Source organism: Capsicum annuum, chromosome 8 (genome assembly GCF_002878395.1).
Source record: "Capsicum annuum cultivar UCD-10X-F1 chromosome 8, UCD10Xv1.1, whole genome shotgun sequence".
NCBI classification, from domain to species: Eukaryota; Viridiplantae; Streptophyta; class Magnoliopsida; order Solanales; family Solanaceae; genus Capsicum; species Capsicum annuum.
Window position 1 is genome coordinate 161,027,297 of NC_061118.1, and position 21,201 is coordinate 161,048,497.

Consider the following 21,201-nt stretch of genomic DNA (forward strand, 5'->3'; position numbering starts at 1 on the left):
AATGTTGCAACAGGACAACCAAAGAAGAAAAATCTCAATTATTGTGCTTAAAATAAAAAAAATCTTTTGGGCTCTTATTCTTTCAAGTCTCTTCTTCTTCCTTCTTCATCCTTGATTGATAAATTGAAGAAAAAAAAGAAAAATTCAAAGGGAGAAACAAACAATAGGAAGTCGTATTTTGAGGATAGAAGTTGCAGTGAAATTTCGATAGGCGGTGATAACACCATTGTTGCCGGTGAAACAAATGGGGAAAATGCTAAAATTCTTCAAAAATTTTAATAACTCAAGATTAAAATCAAATATTTTATTAGTATTCTTTGTGTATAAAAATAATTATGTATATTATTGATTACATGGGATTGGAATGGCATTATGATGGTCATGGTGATGCTCTGACGAGAATGGAGAAGACGAAGAGAAAGTAATCGTCTTCTCCGATGTATTTTTGATAAGTTTTATATATAAATATCATGAGATTTTTTGTCGAAGTCCTTTATCTTCCTCAATAATTTTTTTTTGGTTCTTCTCCGACGAAATTTTTCATTGTGTTTGAACCAATAAATATGGACTTTATCAAAAAAAAATTAATGAACTTTTCAATGGAAGCCTTCATATTTTTCACTATTTTCAATTTCTTCGTTAAAAATCCTTTTTAAAAGCTTTAAGGCAAAAGATTGGAGATGCTTCCATGAAGATTTTGGAAGAGATTACTTCGTTGAAGAAGAACCCAACAGAAAAAGAGCAAAATTTTTTAAGAAGACGGAACCCACATATAAAATGAATAAATAAAAAATTTAATTTAATTAACATTTTTTTAATTGAAAAAATAATTAATTTAATTGTATATATTAAGAAGAATCTTAGGAGTAATTAATGATATAATGACTAATGAAATAGTGACACCTGTGCAATTATGTCATTTTAAGATTTTGGTTATCCCTCTCACGTACCTTAAGGAAGGTGAATACACTTTCTCTGCCACGTCACCTTCTAAGGAGGTCATAGTTCTACTTTTTAATAATTTAGGTGTGTAATAGGTCATTATGATAATTTAGGTGTGACTTCGACTTTTTTTATATAATTTAGGGTGTAAACAATGCTTTTTCCAAAAAAAAAAATAAAAAATTGAAGTTCATGGGAGTAATTTTTTACTACATTAAATAATTGGAGGGTAGTTTTGACCGTTTACCTTGTCGTCATACGAAAATGTAAATCTATGGGATGGAAGGGGCAATTTTAGAAAGTTATAGGTAGACCTATCTGTCGTTAGCCCTCTCCCCTATCCTCTTCTTCCAAACTCTCTACTCAGTTAAACCCTACAACAACACAACTCCCATTCTTGGACAGGATAAAAATGGAGGAGTAATAATAGGGCACTAGTACAAAGCTGCAAATTAATTGATTCAATTCCAGACCAGTTGTTACATTACATTACATATGATAAAAGTGGAGGAGTAATAATATCCTCTTCTGCCTAACTCTCCAACTAGTAGTACTAGTAGCAGCAGCAGTAGCAGAGAAGAGATAGATATGAATCCATCAATTGTTCTCTCTACCAATCAACCTGGTGTAAACAGCACTTTCCTCTCTCCTTTTCTCAACCCTATCCCACTCCGTTTTACCCATAATAATAAAATCTACCTAAAACAACGCCAACGCCGCCGTCAATCTACGGTGGTCCGTTCATCTGCCTCATCTGTCCCAGACAAACCAGATGATGTCTTCGGAGGTAAAAAGGAGCTTTCTCCTGTTCAATCCCTTGTGGATTCCATCCCATCGCCCGTAAGAATAGCTAGCTCCGCTTTGGTATTTGCTGCTGCTGTTGCTGCTGGATACGGACTTGGGGTTCGTTTTGGTGGTTCCAGGAATGCTGGGGTAGGTGGTGCTATTGCTCTTGGTGCTGCTGGCGCCGGTGCCGCTTATGCATTGAATTCTTGCGTTCCTGAAGTCGCTGCTATTAATTTGCATAACTATGTAGCTGATATTCATGACCCTGCTGCTTTGAACAATGAACATATTCAAGCAATTGCCAATAAGTATGTGCAGCATCTGATTTCTAGGACAAAGCTCTAGTCTTGGACTATCTGCTTTAATTTGATTTGAGTAGTATCAAATTCCATTTGGCTACATTATGAACTTTCTTCCTCATAGTTCACTAGGTTTACTAGTTTCATTTATCTATGTTTGTGTACTCTTTTCTTTACCCATTTGCTTCTTTTTATCTTTTAGGTATGGTGTCAGCAAACAGAATGAGGCATTCAATGCGGAACTGCGAGATATATATTGCCGGTGAGTGGGTGATAAAATACCTGCACTCAACTACTAATTTGTTAACAACTCGGACGGACGCTAAAGCTGCATGTATTACAATTTATTTTTAGACAAAACCTCCTCAATGTAATATGATAATCTGTCTTTTTTCATTTCGGTTTCTTCTGACCACATTTTCTTTATATGATTTGCTTGCTTGGAGGAGAAGTAGCAGAATTTACCCTATTAAGTGCAATGTAGGACAAAGTGTTGCTGTTGTTGGTAATTAGTTTCTTGCTGCGCCCCACTTGTCGGATTGCACTGTATGTTGTTGTTGTTAGTTTCTTACTACCCCAAGCATATTTATCTGTATGCATTTCCCGAGATGTCCTTAAGTGTGTCAATTTCTACAAATCGAAAGAAAAAGGAAAAGGTCATCTTTCTGGAATTACCTCTTGCTCATACTTTTCTATAATATTTCAGCTCCTTATACCCACAAAAGTGTCAAAATTGCTAACCTTGTCTTGACATAATGACCTAGTTAAATTGGAATGCAAAACTATCCAACTTGTTGTGATACTTGACTCGTACACCTAAAAGGAATCAACCAGAGTGTTTTACTGATTAATTTCTAGTGTTTATGTTGAATTTTAACCTTTTTGTCTGTTTTATTTACTGATGTCAAGGAATGAGGAACTTATTAGTTTTAAACATTGTTAGCTCATCTACCCTTGCTTATGCATCAATTTTTTTTTGTGTTCAGGTATGTATCTGCTGTCCTTCCTACCAGTACTGAAGAACTTAGGGGCGATGAAGTTGATAAAATAATCAAATTTAAAAATGCATTGGGAATTGATGATCCGGATGCAGCAGATATGCATATGGAGGTAACTTGAAGTATTCATCTGATTCAATATCTCAAATTATAGAACTTCTAACTGTGGTTTGCTCAAACTTAAAATGTTATGCCATTACATAATTTTTCAAGTATTAAGAAAATCGTACATGCTGATCTCTCAGATTGGTAGGCGAATCTTCAGGCAAAGACTTGAAACAGGAGATCGTGATGGAGATATGGAGCAGCGTCGAGTGGGTCATCTCTTCAAATAACTTTAATTATCAAAGACTATATCTCCTTTAGTTATCAAATAAAAACAAGTGGAGCTTGATCATTTTGCCTTCTCCAGTGCAGGCATTTCAGAAGTTGATATATGTCTCAAATCTCGTATTTGGAGAAGCATCTGCTTTCCTTTTACCTTGGAAACGTGTTTTCAAGGTTACTGATGCTCAGGTAACGGATAATTTGATGCATCTCCTTTGGTCCCTTCCCTCTCTCCCCTCTTCGTGGAATATTCAGATTATGACGGGGCATGCCCTGCTTGTGTGGTTTTAGCATTTCTGTGTTTTGATTGAGGTTTCTGTCATTCCTCCCTTTCTCTGTCCCCTTCATTTATGTAATATTAAATTTCTACATAGTGTGACTGCCTACTTCCTTTACCCATTTTAACATTTTTGTCATTAGGTTGAGGTTGCTGTCAGGGACAATGCGCAACGGTTGTATGCCTCCAAGCTTAAGTCTGTTGGGCGAGGTATATTTTGTCTATTTATGTCTTTGAAGGCACTTTTAGTTTCTTCTAATGTAGTCTATTCAGAGAAATCTTTTTGCTTGTTTTCCTTTTCATCCCTGAATAAATCTAATGCTTTTCCATAAACTTTCAAGCTACTTGCCAATATTCTTGGGTTTGTTTTCTAAAAGAGTAAATACATAATTACCCCCATGATGTTGGCCGAGATTTTTAAAAAGACAACTAACCTAAACTTTGAATTGGACCTATTACCCCATGATTCTTACTTAATCCTTTGCAAATACACTATTTTTCGCTAAACCTCAGTCACAACAGAGAGAGTGAACACACGCACCAATCAGGTGCTGACACGTGTTAAATATATTTAATTTTATATTTTATTTATTTTTTAATAAATTTTTCTTTTTTATTTAATTTATCACCTCACCCCACCCCTCTTCCCCCACCCCAACCCATCCAGCAACTCCCCCCCTCCTTCCACGTCCAGCAGTACCCCTTACCCCATCGTCTTCCTCATCCAGCACCCCCACCCCGTCAATGTCTCCCCCTACCCCCACCCACTCACCATCATCACCACCACCACTACCACCATCAAAACGCACTCACCACCATCATGAAATTGAAACTCCATTTTTACACTTTTGAATTTTTCTTGAATTTCAACCATTTTAATTCAAACTTCATATCAATTGCTTCTTCAAAATCAAAATTCAATTCCATTAAACATTCAAAAGTGATAAATGGAGCTTTAGTGATATGATTTTAAAAAAAAAAAAAAAGCTTCATTGGAGCTTTAATGGTGGAGCTATGGAGGAGCTTTAATGGTGTTGAGGATCTTTAATGGGTAGTTAAATGATATGATTAACTACAAAATGAGAAGCTTTAATGATATGATTAAAAAAAAAAAAAAGCTTCAATGAAGCTTTAATGGAGGATTTAATGGTGTTGAAGAAGAAATGGTGGGGGGAGTAGAGAGGGGGGTACGGGGTAATATTTAAAAAGAAAATAAATATATATTTTTTAAAAAGAATATAAATTATATATTAAATTATTTACATGTGGCAGCTTTTAATTGGTCAAAAAATCAAATTTGATCCCTTTGACACGCCTGTGGTGCGTGTATACACGCAGAGGTCCAAAATGGTGTATTTGCAACGGAATAAAAAAGATTCGTGGGGTAATAGGTCGAATTCAAAGTTTAGGTGTTTTGTTGAAAATTTCGGACAAGATCAGTGGTGTAATTATGTATTTACTCTTTCTAAAATTTTCATTCTCTGTTGTGTGATGATTTTAATAAATCAGTTTATGTGTTTTGAGTTCGGCTCTTTTGTGGCACGTGGTGCTTAATCCTGAATACTGATGAATCGTCCCGTGAGGCTGCGTATGTGGCATGGGTTTGGTAAGTTCCACTCGTGCATTGAGTAGAGTATTTTGAAGCCTTTCTGGTACTTCAAATTTCTCTGCATTTAGTGATATATCCTGTTGGTTTATGGGTTTTGAGGGCCTTCTGACAATTAGCTCTTGAATCTAGACATCTCCTTGTTGCTTAGAGTAGAATGGGTCTTTGTATGATTCTACCAAAATATTATATGGAACTTGTAAACTCTTTCATTATTTTCACAAACTCGCACTCTTAGGAGCTAATATACCTTGAAATTCTATGTTATGGTGGTGTCGGGGTGAATTTCACTTGCTTTTTCGTGATTTAATTCCTCCACTGCACTTCGGAAGTTTTGCATGGTTGATTTAACTACTTGACATGTTCCAGATATTGATGTGAACCAGCTGGTCAGTTTGAGAGAAGCACAGCATGCATATCGGTTGTCAGATGAGGTAGTTCCTGAAAAAAATCATAGTTCTACTTTATATCCCTGTAAAATATATTTTTCTCCTCAGAGAAAGAAGAATTCAGAAACAACCTCTCTACCTGCCCGAGGTAGTGGTAACGTCTGTGTACACTCTACCTTCCCTAGACCTCACTTGTGGGATTTCACTGGGTATGTTGTTGTTTGTTGCCTCGGAGAAGGGGATAAGATTGATGTGAATTTGTTGCTCAATATTCATGATTGAATTTACTTTGTCTATGTATTCCTTCATCAAATATATGTACAATCATGACCATTTCTTTCTGCCTGCAGCTTGCACATGAGATGTTTAAGGAGCATGCAAGAAAGCTTGTCGAGGAAAACATATCAATTGCTGTTGACATTTTGAAGTCAAGGACAAGAGCAACGTAAGGTCTTTAAGTATATATAGCCTCTTAAAAAAGGAACTTTGAGGTTGTTTCAAAAAAATAAAATAAAAAAATTTAAAAGGTAACTTTGGGGCATGGCCACAACTGTAATTTTACTAGATAAGTTTCTTACTAAGCAATTCTAGGCAATAGAAATGGGATAACTCCTACTCCCTCCGTCCCATTTTATGTGTCACCATTTCCTTTTTGGTCTGTCCCAAAAAGAATTTCATCTTTCCTTATTTGGTAACTATTTAATGACATCATCCCCATTTTATCCTTTGCGTGGGTCCCACTTTATAAGAAAAGACAATTAAAAAGTAAACTCTAAGAGGGGCAATTTTGTAAACTTTACAAAGTCATCATTTATTTCTTAAACTCCATGCCCGGTCAAATGGAGACACATAAAATGGGATGGAGGGAGTATAATTTTTGGTGGCACATAATTTTCCATATTCTTTGCTTGTATCATTTGTTTAATGCAAACTGATTGGGGCTGTTCATCAGGGAATCCTCACGTGTCATCGAGGAACTTGATAAGATATTATCATATAATAATTTGCTAATCTCACTGAAGAACCATGCTGATGCTAGTCACTTTGCTCCTGGCGTTGGGCCAGTTTCCTTAGTAGGTATGTATGTCGATGATCTTGTCTGACTCTTCTTATTGAACTTGTTTAAGAAGTTGTGCGCTTCTATTAAGTCTTAATTGAAATCCTTTCATGGAGTTAATTTACCCTTTTGCGTATTCTCTTTCTTCCTGCTCCTTTAGGAGGGGAGTATGATGGTGATAGGAAGATGGATGACCTAAAACTTCTCTTCAGAGCATATGTTACGGATTCTTTGTCAAGTGGTCGGATAGAAGAAGACAAGGTAGGTGGTTAAATTTCTCTCTCCTTCACTCCTCCCGATTTGTTGAGGTTTTGGAATTATCATTTTGACATTTTTTACTTGTCTGCCGTTTTGGCTGGAAAATTTGAATTTCTCTTTGCTTTTCTCTCGTACATTTGTCGGACTAGTTATCTTGAACATATATATGAATGGACAGGGAGTTAAAGGAACATACTCCTTTTATCTTATAAAACTTAATATGTTAGCTCCTGGTATGGGTAGGAAAATTATGGGGATACTAGTGGATTTGTTTTTCCAATGGAAAATGGCTTGTCCCCAGCCCCTTATGTCTGTAACTGGACAGGAGCAGACATATATTTCTCTTTTCCAGCTTTCCTGGGGTTGAAAATGCTGAAAGGAAAGACAAAATGCCCCTCCATTTTTACTTCCCGATCTTGTATCTGTTGTCCTCCTGTAATGATCTCTCTTTGTTCTGTAATGAACTAGAAGCAAAAAATGGAAGATGTGGAGAAACAAGTACGGAACTGTGGTGGTGGGACCAAGATTGTAAGCTGTTGAATCAACAGAATTAATATAATCTTAATTTAGGATACTAGAAAGAGTAGTGGATGCCCTGGTACACTGTGCAAGCTGGATTCAAAGTAACCTTTGACGTTGTCAGTTGGGATTCTTTTATTAATGTGGTCAATGAAATGGATCTCAGGTGAAAATGGACCAGATGGATTCATTTTTGCATAAGCACATGTAGGTACTCAGTTATAATCGATGGTTATCCAAAGGCTACTTTCCTTCTTAAAGGAATCCTTTATCTCCATTTTTCTTCGTCATGGTTATGGAGGACTTCAGTAGAATGCTTAGAGAGCCAAATCTCAATGAGGGCATCAGTAGGTTCATGCAGCAAACAGAACTGGATGGGATTATCTCATTTGTTTTATGTAGAAGATATTCTGTCTTACACGAAGCTGAGACGCATCATTTAAGTTACTTGAGGTTGATCTTGATTATTTTTGAAACTATCTCGGGTTAGATGTGAATTGGAGGAAAAGGAAAGGCGTAGACAACATCAACTTTCGAGCCAGCTGTCCTAGGATTTGATCGGACACCTCAGTGCCATTCTTTCCATCCTTGAGGCTCTCTCTGGCTTACATGTAAATTGTAGTAAATCTGCTATGTCCCTGAAAGTTTTTCCTGGGGAAGGGAAAAGTGGAAGTCTCTTTGGTTGTCAGCATCACGTGCATAGGTTGTGAATGTTATTATAAATGATGTGAATGTACATGGATTTGATAAGTGATGTATAAAAACAGTTTTAGGGGGGTGCTTTTGTCATTTTACCTATTTTATCCCAGGATAAGTTATCCCGGTACTGCTATTCCACTCAAAGGTTGGGATAACTTATACCAGTACTAATTATTAACCCTGGGATAAGTTATCCTAGGTGTTGTAACCAAACAAGGGATTAAGGAGTACTAACAATTTATCCAAGGATTATCCATCACACCAACGGCCCCATAATAAGGATTACCCTTAGCTTGTTTCGTGGAACAAATTTGTTATTGATGAGATCGTTTGTGGGACCGTTAGGTCCTTTCGACATGCTCGTAAGATTGGAGCATATTGGATCCTTCCTTGTTTATTTGCTTCCTAATGAGTCTTCACTTGCGTTACGTGCCATGGAATCATCCTGATACTGTAGGCATTCTCTTGCTTCTTCTCTAGGCCATTTGATTTGTTGTTCTGTTTATCATTTAGTTAAATGTCATAACCTCAACTTTTCTTCCTCTTGTAGCTTGCTGCTTTGAACCAATTGAGAAATATATTTGGTTTGGGGAGACGAGAAGCAGATACAATCACAATGGATGTCACCTCGAAGGTATACCGTAAACGACTTGCTCAAGCTGTTACTAGTGGTGAATTAGAAGCGGCCGAGAGCAAAGCAGCTTATCTTCAAAATCTTTGTGAAGAATTAAATTTTGATCCACAAAAGGCTCTTGAGATTCATGAAGGTAACACATGACTTTGATGTGACGCATCTTCTTATGTGTATTGATTGACATTTTCATGCTTATTTTATCTGGGGAAAGAAGGCATTTGGAAATAGTCAAGTTTTTAGTCTCACATAAGGAGTGCTAAAAAGATCTTGCCGAGGTTAACCGTTCTTGTTTTAGTTGGTTCTTCCCAGCGAGGAACAAATGCAAGTGAGATTTTCAAGTGCAAATAAAGACTCCAAACTTTTGTTTTCTAGTGTATTACTGAAACCTCATCCCAGTGTATTACTGAAACCTCATCCGCTACCATTTCTTGAAATTTGAGTTTTTTCCTTTTCAGCATAGTTGCATAGAATTGTTAGTTGCCCCGTCTGATAAAACCAGGGATTAGCTTTGCCATGAAGCTGGATTTGAGAATTGGAGTGTTATTTATAGCATCTTCAGTGCCATCAGTTTGATTATCCGCTATTAGTAATTTAGTTTTATAATTGAACCTTCTAAAGATAGTTCTGTTAATCTTGTTTAGTGTTGCAAGTGAGGATGCAAAACCTTAAGAGTGAGTCTAAGGTTAGAAAAGGCTTAAGGGCAACAACCAAGCAGGTAAGACATGGGGAGAAATCAGGGAATCGTTGATGTAGTCTTATTGGCATGTGAACCGCAGTGATTGCTTATTGTACTGAAAAATCTTGTCTTCCCTTTTCATTTTCAGAAATCTACAGGCAAAAGCTTCTGCAGCTCGTCGCTGATGGAGAACTTGATGATGAGGACGTGAAGGCATTGGAGCGCCTGCAGGTAATGCTTTGCGTTCCCAAGCAAACGGTGGAAGCTGTTCATGCAGATATCTGTGGCAGTTTATTTGAAAAGGTAACTGTCACTCCCTTCTCTATAGATATTGTGTCATTCAGTTCAATATTATGCTATACGGCTGATTGGGCTGGAAAAAAATGAGGCAAATGTTGCTGTTGATTAATAAAAAAGTTTTGTGTACAGTTGACGCCAATGAGTCAAAAGTTTGTTAAATAGCTAAGGGGAGTTTGATATTTTGAGTGCTTGTAGTTGTCTTTAGGAATTTGCTGCCAACTTCATTTTAGTTGCTATACATACCTCTCCTCTAGATTGTGGTAAATTACAATAACTTCCTGTACTGTTTAGTATGTCAATGAAGTGACCTGTTGTCACGCCCCCAACTTACGGACGCAACTAGCACCTGGTGCCAACTTAGACCCGGGCCAACCCTTCATGGACAACTAAGCTACTAGCGTAATACCGATCATATAAACAAGAAAACAAACAAATATATCTCAACTAAAAAGTAAGCTCTTGGCCGCAAGGTCCCCTGTCACTCGAGCCCTCAACCTTGAGGTTAGAGGTGGAGGGTGCTTCTCATCTGAGCACCTCGTCTTGTCTGATTGCTTTTATCTTGCTTTCCTTCTGCCCCATATTTTTTGTCCATGTTGAGATTCAAATGTGAAACTGCCCTCTGTCGAATGCATTTCTTGTAGTCATCCATTCGGTTCTTGAAAATCCGAAACCTTTTAATGTGGAGTTATTTTTCATATAAATTATTATTATTATTTTAATTTTAAGATTATGACACATGATCTAGATAGGGGTTGACCAAAGTGCAGTTTGACCGCTGAAAGTTAAATATGGAAAAAGATCACTGGACATTTCTCCAATTAATATGAACACGTAAGAAGCAGTTTGACACTTCCTAATTTCCCATAAATTGTTCGCTTCATTTTCAGAGAAGTGTGTGCTTCAATTCTCCTTTCACTTCAAGCCCCAGGGACGTCGTCACTTTTTGCTTTTAAAAACACCTTTGAACAGTAATCGCATTGCGACAGGCCACTTTAGAGATTTTGTACTTTAGATTGCGAGTTATAGTTTTCAATATTGAAGTGGATTGATTTCTTTCAACTTCGTATAGTGCAAAAGGTATTGATTTAATCCGATCCCCCTTCAATCAATATAAATATTGTTTGCAGGTGGTTAAGGAAGCAATTTCTTCTGGAATAGATGGTTATGATGCTGAAATCAAGAAATCTGTGAGGAAGGCAGCATATGGTTTACGGTTAACCAGGGAGGTTGCCATGACTATTGCTAGTAAGGCAGTAAGTACCAGGATGCTAATGGTTTATGGGTTGTAAAACCACTATGAGAAATATACCTCCATATCTTTCTAATTACATGCAACGGCTTCACAAACGCAGGTCAGGAAGATTTTCATCAGTTACATTCAAAGGGCCCGAGGAGCTGGAAGCCGCACTGAATCAGCCAAAGAACTGAAAAAGATGATAGCCTTTAATAATTTGGTTGTGTCTCAACTAGTTGCAGACATCAAGGGTGAATCGTCTGATACACCACTAGAAGACACTCCAAAGGAACAGGTTCAACAAAACGAGGATGAGGATGAGGAGTGGGAGTCCTTGCAATCACTAAGGAAAGTAAAACCCAGCAAGGACAACTTGAGAAAGGAAATCCAGACAGAGATTACTCTCAAGGATGATCTTCCGGAAAGAGAGAGAACAGACCTTTACAAGACATACTTGCTCTTTTGTCTAACTGGACAAGTTACTAGAATTCCTTTTGGGGCCCAGATCACCACGAAGAAGGATGACTCTGAATATGTTTTCTTAAGTCAACTTGGTGGCATCCTTGGGTTGACCAATAAGGAGATTGTTGAAGTGCATCGAGGTTTAGCTGAGCAGGCTTTTAGGCAACAAGCAGAGGTGATCTTAGCTGATGGACAGCTAACAAAGGTCAGAATGGAACAGCTCAATGAGTTGCAGAAGAATGTTGGCTTGCCGCCACAGTATGCTCAGAATATAATAAAGAGCATCACAACAACAAAACTGGCGGCAGCCCTTGAAACTGCTGTTGGTCAGGGAAGGCTGAGCATTAAGGAAATTAGAGAATTGAAAGAGTCTTCAGTAGACATAAACACCATGATATCCGATAGTTTACGTGAGAATCTTTTCAAAAAGACTCTGGATGACATCTTCTCATCTGGTACTGGAGAGTTTGACGAAGCAGAGGTATATGAGAATATCGCAAAAGATCTTAATATAAATGCTGAGAAGGCCAAAAAGGTTGTTCATGAACTAGCTCGTAGCAGATTATCAAACTCACTTATTCAGGCCGTGTCACATTTGAGGCAGAGAAATCATAAAGCAGTGGTATGCGTTTAATCTCTAAGATAGCTGTTCGTTTTGTTTGAATCATGTCGGATATGTTTGTTGCTGTTTTAATGCTTCTTCTGTGTGTTTTTGTAGGTTTCTTCTCTCAATGATTTGTTAGCTTGTGACAAGGCCGTTCCTGCAACCCCATCATCTTGGGAGGTACCAGAAGAACTTGCTGATCTTTTCATCCTATATGCGAAGAGTGATCCCCCACCAGAAAAGTTGTCCAGGTTACAGTATCTGTTAGATATAAGTGATTCAACGGCAGAAACATTGAGAGCTGTGAAGGATAGAGCACTACCAAATGGGGCAGGGGATGAGGAGTTTGTGTTTTGATTCTGTTACAGCTACTGTTAGTACATATCTCAGGGTATGGAGAGATGGGAAGAGAAGGCTGCAGGTATTTTTTGTTATTTAATGTAAGTGAGGTGTATCTTTTTGAGGTGTTGCTTTTAAGATGAGAGCTAGAAACATTGGTCTCATTTTCCGGTAGTTAGTTCCAACTGATACGAGCACTGAGATGCTTTTGGAGTTCTCTTGTTGCATAGTTTACAAGTTAAGAGTCTTCTTTTTATCCCAAGGGAAAGGAAATTAAAGTGTAAAAACCAAATATCTGTGAAACTTATAAACACGTGTTCCTCACTTTATTGTATTTTTAGAAATCTGAGTAGTGGATGCCCCTGTATACAGCGTTGACATTAACTTGACTAGTTAGTAAATTGAACTGGAAATTACAATTTCAAACAAGTAAGTGGTACATAGTTTCATCATGATACAACGCATCTGTTACAATAAAAAGTTTAAAAGTAGTAACTAACGCACGTACAAGCAACGCTTATTTTCCCAAACCATGCACGAACAAATTATTATGGAAGATTGTGAAACTCCCTACAATAATAGCTTCGATAGACTGCAAGAACCTTTCAACTCAGATTTCCATCAATTTTGCCTGCTGCGAAATAAGGAGTCTCAAGTTAAATTTTGAATTTAAGATGAAAATAATAACTTAAGGAAAAAGAAGGGATGCTTACATCTAATGTCTTTGGTTGATCTAGTTTATAAAATAGCCAACAAATGTATGATCAGGCAGTGAGTTGTAAATAGTTGCGGCAAAACTAATTCCAATAAAACTAATACTATACCAAACTAACTTTGAATTACCTTGTCCGCCGCACTTTTTGCGGCACTTGTTATCACAACGCAGGTACTCTTTAGCTGAAAAATTAACAAATTCTTACTATTAATAAAATAATTCATGACAGAGCTAGGTTGATAATATTGAACCTCTTCTTTAATAAATTACTATATGCGAATAGAATTGAATGAGTGTAAGTTGTTGAATATCGTTGATATACGAGATCGAAAATGTCAAAGATTACTAGACGTTTGAATTCCTTTATGTAAGTTTCTAAAAGTAATAAATTAATAGGTACCATTAATATAATAATTATAGTATTCATGAGCTGATTCGAACAATACTGTTATTAAAAAGAAAAGAGATATTTACGTGGGATAAAAGTGCAACTAGTGTTACCAGGGGCGGATCTACTGGGGGTTCACGGGTGGCATGGCACCCGCAAACTTCGATCAGAAAATTTTGGGTGTATACATATATATATATATAGAGAGAGAGAGAATAAAATCGGTGTATTATTTAAGTGCCACCCGGTAGTGCAGCAGTTGAGGAAGTAGCGCCAGTAACAAACAAGCTGAAATTTCACGTAGTATACCAGAGTTCAAGTTTAGACACAAACAGTATTTTGTTACTTTTTGTTCGTTATTCTATTTTCTATAAGTTTTTTTCCTCTTGACTTAATCTTTGTTTGACGCCTTTTTTTGGGTAATTTTTGTTTAAGAATTTTTAATTTAAGTGTAGAATATAATTGAAGATTCCTTTCTTCAAATTTATAGTTAACCTCTCCTCGTAAATCATAATAATGATGCTTGACTTGATGTTATAATTTCTTAGCAATAGAATTGAAAATATCCATTGAATGTTGGCAACTATTTTGTACTTTCACGTTGATTAGTAAGTTGAATTTAACTCTTGTTTACACAATTTATAGTAATAACAATAACAACGACAACAAACCTAGTATTCCCACATAGTGGGTTCTAGGGAGGGTAAAATGTATGCAGTCCATACACTACTTCCGAAGAAGTAGAAAAGTTATTTTCGATAGTATTTATAATAATAATCATATTTTTATTATTTGATCTATTTGTCTATACAAATTGAAAAGACCAATAATCAAATAGAAACCCAAAGTCTATAAAAATCGACAAAATATTTGTCTTATTTGGGACAGTGTAAATAGCAAAACGTAAAGCAAAAAATTAATTGATCTCCAACTGAATTCGTAAAAATTAGGATCTTCGATAATGTTTCAATGAAATTTTTCTTCAAAAATCTCTTACTAACAAGCCAAATTCCAGTGGGACACCCATAAAAATTATCCTTTTTGAGTAGTAGCTTTAACGTTAAAAGTGACATGGCACCCGCAACCTCAAAATCCAAGATCCGCGTCTGAGTGTTACATTGGTCATAGCAACCGAGACTCCGGGCAGCGACGCCAACGGTGTCCATGTTGGCCGATAAAAGGACGATGAACACAATAGCCATAGCTGCCATTGTCATCATTCTCTTCTTCTCCATGATTTTTTGCTAATTATACTTTCTTGCAAATCTATACTTTTTTTATTCTTCTATGTCTATGTATGAAGAGAAGACTGTCGGTGGATACACATATATATTTACGTATATGTACTCCCCTACTTGATATGAAATTTAAGAGTGAAAATAACTTTTAAATACGATATGTTAAATTAAAGATATGTAAAATGTACCAATATATTTTTAATCTTATGATTTTAAATACATCACGTAAAAAGTTTGAATTAAAAAAAAAAAAAATTAAACAGCAAGACAAACAAATTAAACAAACGAAGTAGGTCGTTGTACTACTCTCATTTATTAATGCGATAGGGGACCAGTGGCTGAGGGATATTCACGCAGGTTGATTATATACAAGTGTATGTGAAATCATTGGAGAATTATGAACCAAAATCTCGTTTTATTAAAGGCAAGTTTAAATTTATGAAAAGAAAAGTTGAAACAAGCGGTAGTAAAATTTCATTCACCAATATTTGCAGGTGAAATATAATAACGATAGACTTAATCTCATGAGATAAGTTAGTTAAAGTAGGTATGAAGGGTAAAAATTGAGATGTGTGAAGAAATAACTCCAATGCTAAAAAATAGCGAAAATCAGTTCCCTCATTTTGATGCACTCTAAAATAATTTAACTTAGATATAAGTATTTTCTTAAGAAATATTTCTTCTCACAACAAGTTAGAGAGGGAATGCCTAAGAGTGGATTTGAATTGATTGAATTTAAGTATAAACATTAACGTTAATAATTTTATAAAATAAACAGTTAGGTGTTTGAATAGACGAAAAATAATAATTTTATTCTTATTTATCCTTCAGTATGACTCGAACTCTCAATCTATCAATTGATGATCGAGATGCTCTAAGTTGTCTTGCCATTACCATTTCTCCATTACCTTGTTTCTTAAAAAGTACAGCTAATTATCTTTTCCTTTTTTCAATTTATGTCTAATCTGTAGGTAATAAATACTAACATGAGAAAGAACGATTTGAGTTTATATACAGCGTTGATAAAATTGACTTTTGACTTGACTAGCTAGCTACTAGCAATGTCGAACTGGTAATTATAATTTCAAATAATAGTACATAGTTTCATCATCATAAAATGCATCGATTACAACAAGTCATTGTAGTAATCAAACATACACGATACAAGCAACATTTATTTTGCCAAACTATGAAGAAATTATTATTGTGGAACTCCCTATATACAATAATAGCCTCAATAGCTTGCTTGTATCTTTTAGCACTTTCAAATCGCCAGGTTTCCATCAATATTGTTGCCAATGAAGAGTGTAAAGTTAAATTTCGAATTTAGATGCACCATTAAAAAAAAGGATAATTACAATTCGTTATCTTTGGATGATCTAATTTAGAAAATATATAGTACATATACACGTAACATGTTTTTATAACAAGTAAATACATAATTACCCCCTAATATTGATCGAAATTTTCAAAAAGACACTTAAACTTTGAATTCGATCTATTACCCCACGATTCTTCTTTATTCCTTTGCAAATATATCATTTTTCACTGAATTTCAGTCACATCAAAGGGAGTGCAATGCACGCGCCATTCAGGTGCTGCCACGTGTAAATACGTTTAATTTCATTTTTTAAAATATTTTTTAATAAAATTCTTCTTTTAATTTTATTTATCAATTAATCAATTTTATTTTTTTTTCCTTCAATTCTCCATTAATCAATCTGCATATCTTCTTCCTCAATTCTCCATTAATCAATCTTCATTTCTTCTTCCCCAATTCTCCGTTAACAGTCATTACTCTCTTTTTTTTTCTCTTCTTTTTCCCCAATTCTCCATTGAACCTAAAAAATTTCAGGAAAAGAAATTCTCCTTAATGAATCAAACTAGTGGGATACAAAATTATGTATTGACTTTAATATTTTCTTAATTTATTTAAAAGTTGTGAAATCAAGTTTCCTTTTTGTGATTAAATTTGTTTTCCGTCTTTAACACCATTTATTTGAATTATAAAACTCCATTAATGGAGCTTTAATGAAGGAGTTGAAGAAGACAATAATATTGAAATCTCATTACTCATTAGTACGGATTAATTTCTTTCTTCTTCGTGTCCATCAATCTTCATTAATGGTTTATGAATATTTGACGGAAACTAAAAGTTTTAACTTCGGAGAAAAATCGAGTGACAATGAATGGAGAAGAAAAAGAAGAAGAAGGAAGTAGAATAAGAAACGAAGGAAGAAGATGGAAAATGAAGAAAAAAAAGAAAATTAAAATACAAAATTAAAAAAGTGAATCCTTTTTATTACACGTGGCACATTTTAATTTGCTGGTTCAATTTTTTTTTTCTATTCACGCACTTCAGGTGTGTGTAGACACGCAGGGTCAAAATTTTGGTCAAAATAGTGCATTTACAATGATTTAGGTAAGGTTCGTTGGGGAATAGGTCGAAAGTATAATTTAGGTGTCTTTTTGAAAATCTCGACCAACATTAGGGGTAATTATGTATTTACTCTTTTATAATTAAGTATATTATACATAATTAGTGTATAAATTTTATATATTTCAACCATATTAATAAATAAATTTGTCCGGACAGTACAAAGTATTCGCATGCAAAGAGTGTTGTTACTGATCGATGACCAATTATAAATTGTTCCAAGCCCATTTATAACAATACATATTACAAAAAGCTAAAAGAGAATTACCTTCGTCTTTGCACCTTTCGCGGCATTCCTTATCACAACGTAGGTACTCCTCCGCTGAAGAATTAACAAATTCTTACCCTTATATATTAAATTAAACAATGTTTTTTTTTTTTTTTCATTTAGCCTAAAAATTTCATTCAATAATTCACAAGCAAAGCAGCTATAGGTTCTCCTTTCAAATGACAGATCAAGAAAAGAGATGCTACCATTTTAACCTCCGATCCTTCAGTGTAAAATTATACCATTGAATAGTACAAATTCTAGTAAAAGTAACATGGAGGTCAAAGATTATTAATTACTTTCGAATTATATTATATATATAAACTTCTGATTTCGCTACTATATATTAGTTCGATCTACCTAAGTTAAAGTAATGGACATACATGAGAGACCAGCACAGCCAGTGTTACAATTGTCATAGCAATTGAGACCCTGAGCAGCAACGCCGGCGGTGTCCATGTTGGCTGATAAAAGGATGATGAGCACCATAGCCATGGCTGCCACTGTCATCACTTTCTTGCTCTCCATTTTTCTGCACACTGTTTTTTTTGTTCTATGTGCATGTGTGAAGTTAAAAGACTGTCGGTAGATATTTATGTACGTTGTAGATCAATTATTAGTGTCCGTAACGAAATAGACATATCACATCAACTCCGCGTTGGTGTAATAATATATCACAATTTTAAGTGGCACTAGGATATTGGATATTACTTCCCTTTTATTTGTCACTTATTTTTTAATTAAATTTCTATTTTTATTGGTCGTCATTTTTTACATATCAAGACAACTTTTTTTTTTTTTCTATTTTACCTTTAGTAATAATTATTTTTTTTCCAAATTAATTTCAAGACACAATATCAACATTATTTAATAGAAATATTATGATAAATAGTCATATTATTAATTATTTTTCTTAATAAATGTATTAGTTTAAATTGTGACAAGTAAAAGCTGATGGAGGAGGAGTAATAGTTTTCAATGGGATAAGATTAATTTTTATGGACTATATTGGATCTTCCAAATTAATTTTATGTTTTGACCTTTTTTTCATTTGAAGTTCTTAGACCATTTAAGATCTTCACGCAAGCTGATTATGTAGCTTCTACACGTACAGGTGTATATGAAGTTGGGAGAATCATGCTAGCCAAAAATAACGTATCATCATTATAGGGAAGGTTAAATTAAAAAGAAAAGTTGAAGCAAGAAATAATAAAACTTCATTCACCAATATTTGTAGGTGACATATAATAATGGTATATGACATGACTCAATCTCAGATTAGTTAAAGTAGCGAAGAGTAACAATTGAGGTATTTGTAAAGAAATAGCTACATAAAAAACGGTTCATTTCTCTCATTTTGGTGAACACTGTCAAATAATTTAACTAAAATTAAAATATTTTCTTAAGAAATATGTCTTCTCAGAACAAGTTAGAGGGGATGTCCAAGTACGAGTCCATTTGATTAGCTGGATTTAAGTATCAAAGTTGATTTTATAAAATAAACAGTTATGCGTTTGAATAAACGGAAAAGAATACAATAATGCTTTCACTTATCCTTCCGTGTGACTCAAGGTGCTCAGCATAAGCAAACCTCACTGGTCCCGCCATTACTCTATTTCTCCATTAGTCAGTTCTTAAAAAATAAAGCTATTTCTCCTTTCCTTATTTAATTTATTATAAGTCTGTTGGTAATAAATATAACATGAATAAGAACCGATTTGAGTGGCAATTATAATTCCAAATAGTACATAGTTTTATCATCATACAATGCATCTATAAATCACAAGAAGAAGTCATAGTAGTAACCAAACATACACGTACAAGTAACGTTTATTTTCCCAAACTATGAAGAAATTATTATATCAGAGAGAGAATTATTATTGTGGAACTCTACACAATAATAGCCTCAATAGCTTTCTATTCATAACTTTCAATCCAGGTTTCCATCAATTTTGCCAGCTGCAAAATGAAGATTATAAAGTTAAATTCGAACTTAAAATGCACAGTTTAAAAAAAAAAATCTTACAATCCATTGATCCAATGTCTTTGATTGATGTAGTTTACAAAGTAGAAAGCAAATGTATAAATTTTGTGTATCTAAGTATAATATATATATAGTCTACATATAATTAGGGTATAAATTTTTGTATATTTCGGACATATTGACAGATAAATTTGGGTTGAACAGTACATATTAATAAGTTTTCCTTAAAAGTAGAGATCGAATAAATATAATTTTGCGTTTATCACCATTTCGTCCTCCTAAATCAAGATTGATCATACAAATATAAGGAGGTAAAAACAAATGAGTTCAAATATTAATCAACACTATAAAAGAGTTATCTGTCATAACAATATCCTTGGGTCAGATCTATTAACAATAAGTAAATATACATCAGGAGAAATTAACCCACACTTTTTGGTAGTGAAATCCGTGGATAACCAATGAGGGAGATCATAATAAAATTTACACGTAATTTTTTATTTAATATAATTGAAGGCAAAAAAGAAAGAGTTCGTGAGACTCTTTTGGGAAACACCTTTGAGCTAAAAATATCTAAAAGTTGAGTGATTTCTGATCCATATTTAGTATTTATATTTGAAAATATAGTTCACTATCCAGGTTTGAGTGTTCCACTATATGAAATCAAAATAGAACTCTTAGTGCAAAGTTCACCACACTTTTTTCTGAAAAGAAGATGGAAATGGAAAAGGAAAAAGAGAATTACCTTCGTCTCCACACCTTTTGTGGCACTTCTTATCGCAAGCTTGGTACTTCTTCGCTGAAAATTCAACAAACTTTACTGTTATAATAAACAATAAGTACTATTTTTCGCTTTTGTTTTCGTTTGATCTCAAAATTTCGCTAAATAATTCCAGTGACAGAGGTAGGTTCAGCAAAGTGAAACGTAGGTGAAAGATTACTACTTTCGAATCCTATATATTATGTAAATTCCTGACTTCGCTACTATATATTAATCCAATCAACCTAAGTTTTTATGATCATGAAGAGAAAGTAATAGACATACGTGGGAGACCAACGCAGCCAGTGTTACAACTGTCATAACAATTGACACCCTGAGCAGCGACACCGACGGCGTCCATGTTGGCTGATAAAAGGACGATGAGCACCATAGCCATGGCTGCCACTGTCATCATTTTCTTCTTCTCCATTTTCTTGCTAATACTTTCCCTGCAGATCTACTGCTCGATCTTTTTTCTTCTATATATGTGCGTGCATGTGAGAAAATAAGACTGTCGGTAGATATTTATGTAGATAGCTCGTTGTAGTCCCATCTAGTAGTGCCGTAGCGAAATAGACATCTCAAATCCACGTGGCCGGTTAGTCTAATACATCAACAACGTAAACTACGTATGGAGGATAAAGTGTACGGAGTTCATATCTCAAATAAAGTAAAGAGGTTGTTAGATGCTCCTCCCTTTTAATAAATAATGAGCTACTTTATTTTAGTTCTTTAATTCTTTTAAATTTTCACATGTTTGAGATTATAAGATTAAAAGACAGTTTGATATAATTTTAGTTTAAATCACAAAATTTTAGGACAATTTGATATAATTTTAGTTTAAATTACAAAATTTAAAAATCTTTTTATTTTGTAGAACTTCTTATCGAACCAGAAGAAATCATCCCTTTTGAGACAAGGGAGTGTTACATATGGACTATATTGGATCTTCCGTAGTCAAACTTAGAGATCTGCATTTGACCTTTTCTCCATTCGAAGTTGTTA

General features: G+C 34.7%; 3 protein-coding genes across 8 annotated transcripts; 1 reads left to right on the forward strand and 2 right to left on the reverse strand.

Moving 5' to 3' along the window:
* The first annotated feature begins 1,222 nt into the window (after positions 1-1,222).
* On the forward strand, positions 1,223-12,730 carry LOC107840001 (protein TIC110, chloroplastic). The gene is made up of 15 exons (XM_016683683.2): positions 1,223-2,036; positions 2,230-2,289; positions 3,014-3,137; positions 3,271-3,339; positions 3,443-3,541; positions 3,773-3,839; positions 5,605-5,669; positions 5,975-6,069; positions 6,577-6,701; positions 6,842-6,942; positions 8,708-8,924; positions 9,616-9,770; positions 10,895-11,020; positions 11,120-12,085; positions 12,182-12,730. The coding sequence occupies exons 1-15, from the start codon at positions 1,531-1,533 to the stop codon at positions 12,422-12,424; spliced, it is 3,018 nt and encodes a 1,005-aa protein (XP_016539169.2). The 5' UTR covers positions 1,223-1,530; the 3' UTR covers positions 12,425-12,730.
* Positions 12,731-12,799: 69 nt separating this feature from the next.
* Positions 12,800-18,063, reverse strand: LOC107840002. 6 transcript variants are annotated; one of them, XM_047394900.1, is made up of 5 exons: positions 17,836-18,063; positions 17,453-17,506; positions 13,250-13,303; positions 13,120-13,139; positions 12,800-13,040 (listed from the first exon to the last, which is right to left on the reverse strand). In XM_047394900.1, the coding sequence occupies exons 1-5, from the start codon at positions 17,978-17,980 to the stop codon at positions 13,017-13,019; spliced, it is 297 nt and encodes a 98-aa protein (XP_047250856.1). In that variant the 5' UTR covers positions 17,981-18,063; the 3' UTR covers positions 12,800-13,016. The 6 variants fall into 6 exon arrangements, with proteins under 6 accessions (XP_047250856.1, XP_047250857.1, XP_047250859.1 ...); XM_047394901.1 differs by having other exon boundaries at positions 12,800-13,037; positions 17,836-18,062; XM_047394903.1 differs by lacking the exon at positions 13,120-13,139 and having other exon boundaries at positions 12,800-13,037; positions 17,836-18,057.
* Positions 18,064-19,155: 1,092 nt separating this feature from the next.
* On the reverse strand, positions 19,156-20,767 carry LOC107840003. The gene is made up of 3 exons (XM_047394906.1): positions 20,482-20,767; positions 20,182-20,235; positions 19,156-19,411 (listed from the first exon to the last, which is right to left on the reverse strand). Exons 1-3 carry the CDS (start codon positions 20,624-20,626, stop codon positions 19,383-19,385), a joined length of 228 nt encoding a protein of 75 aa, XP_047250862.1. The 5' UTR covers positions 20,627-20,767; the 3' UTR covers positions 19,156-19,382.
* Between the last annotated feature and the right edge of the window lie 434 nt (positions 20,768-21,201).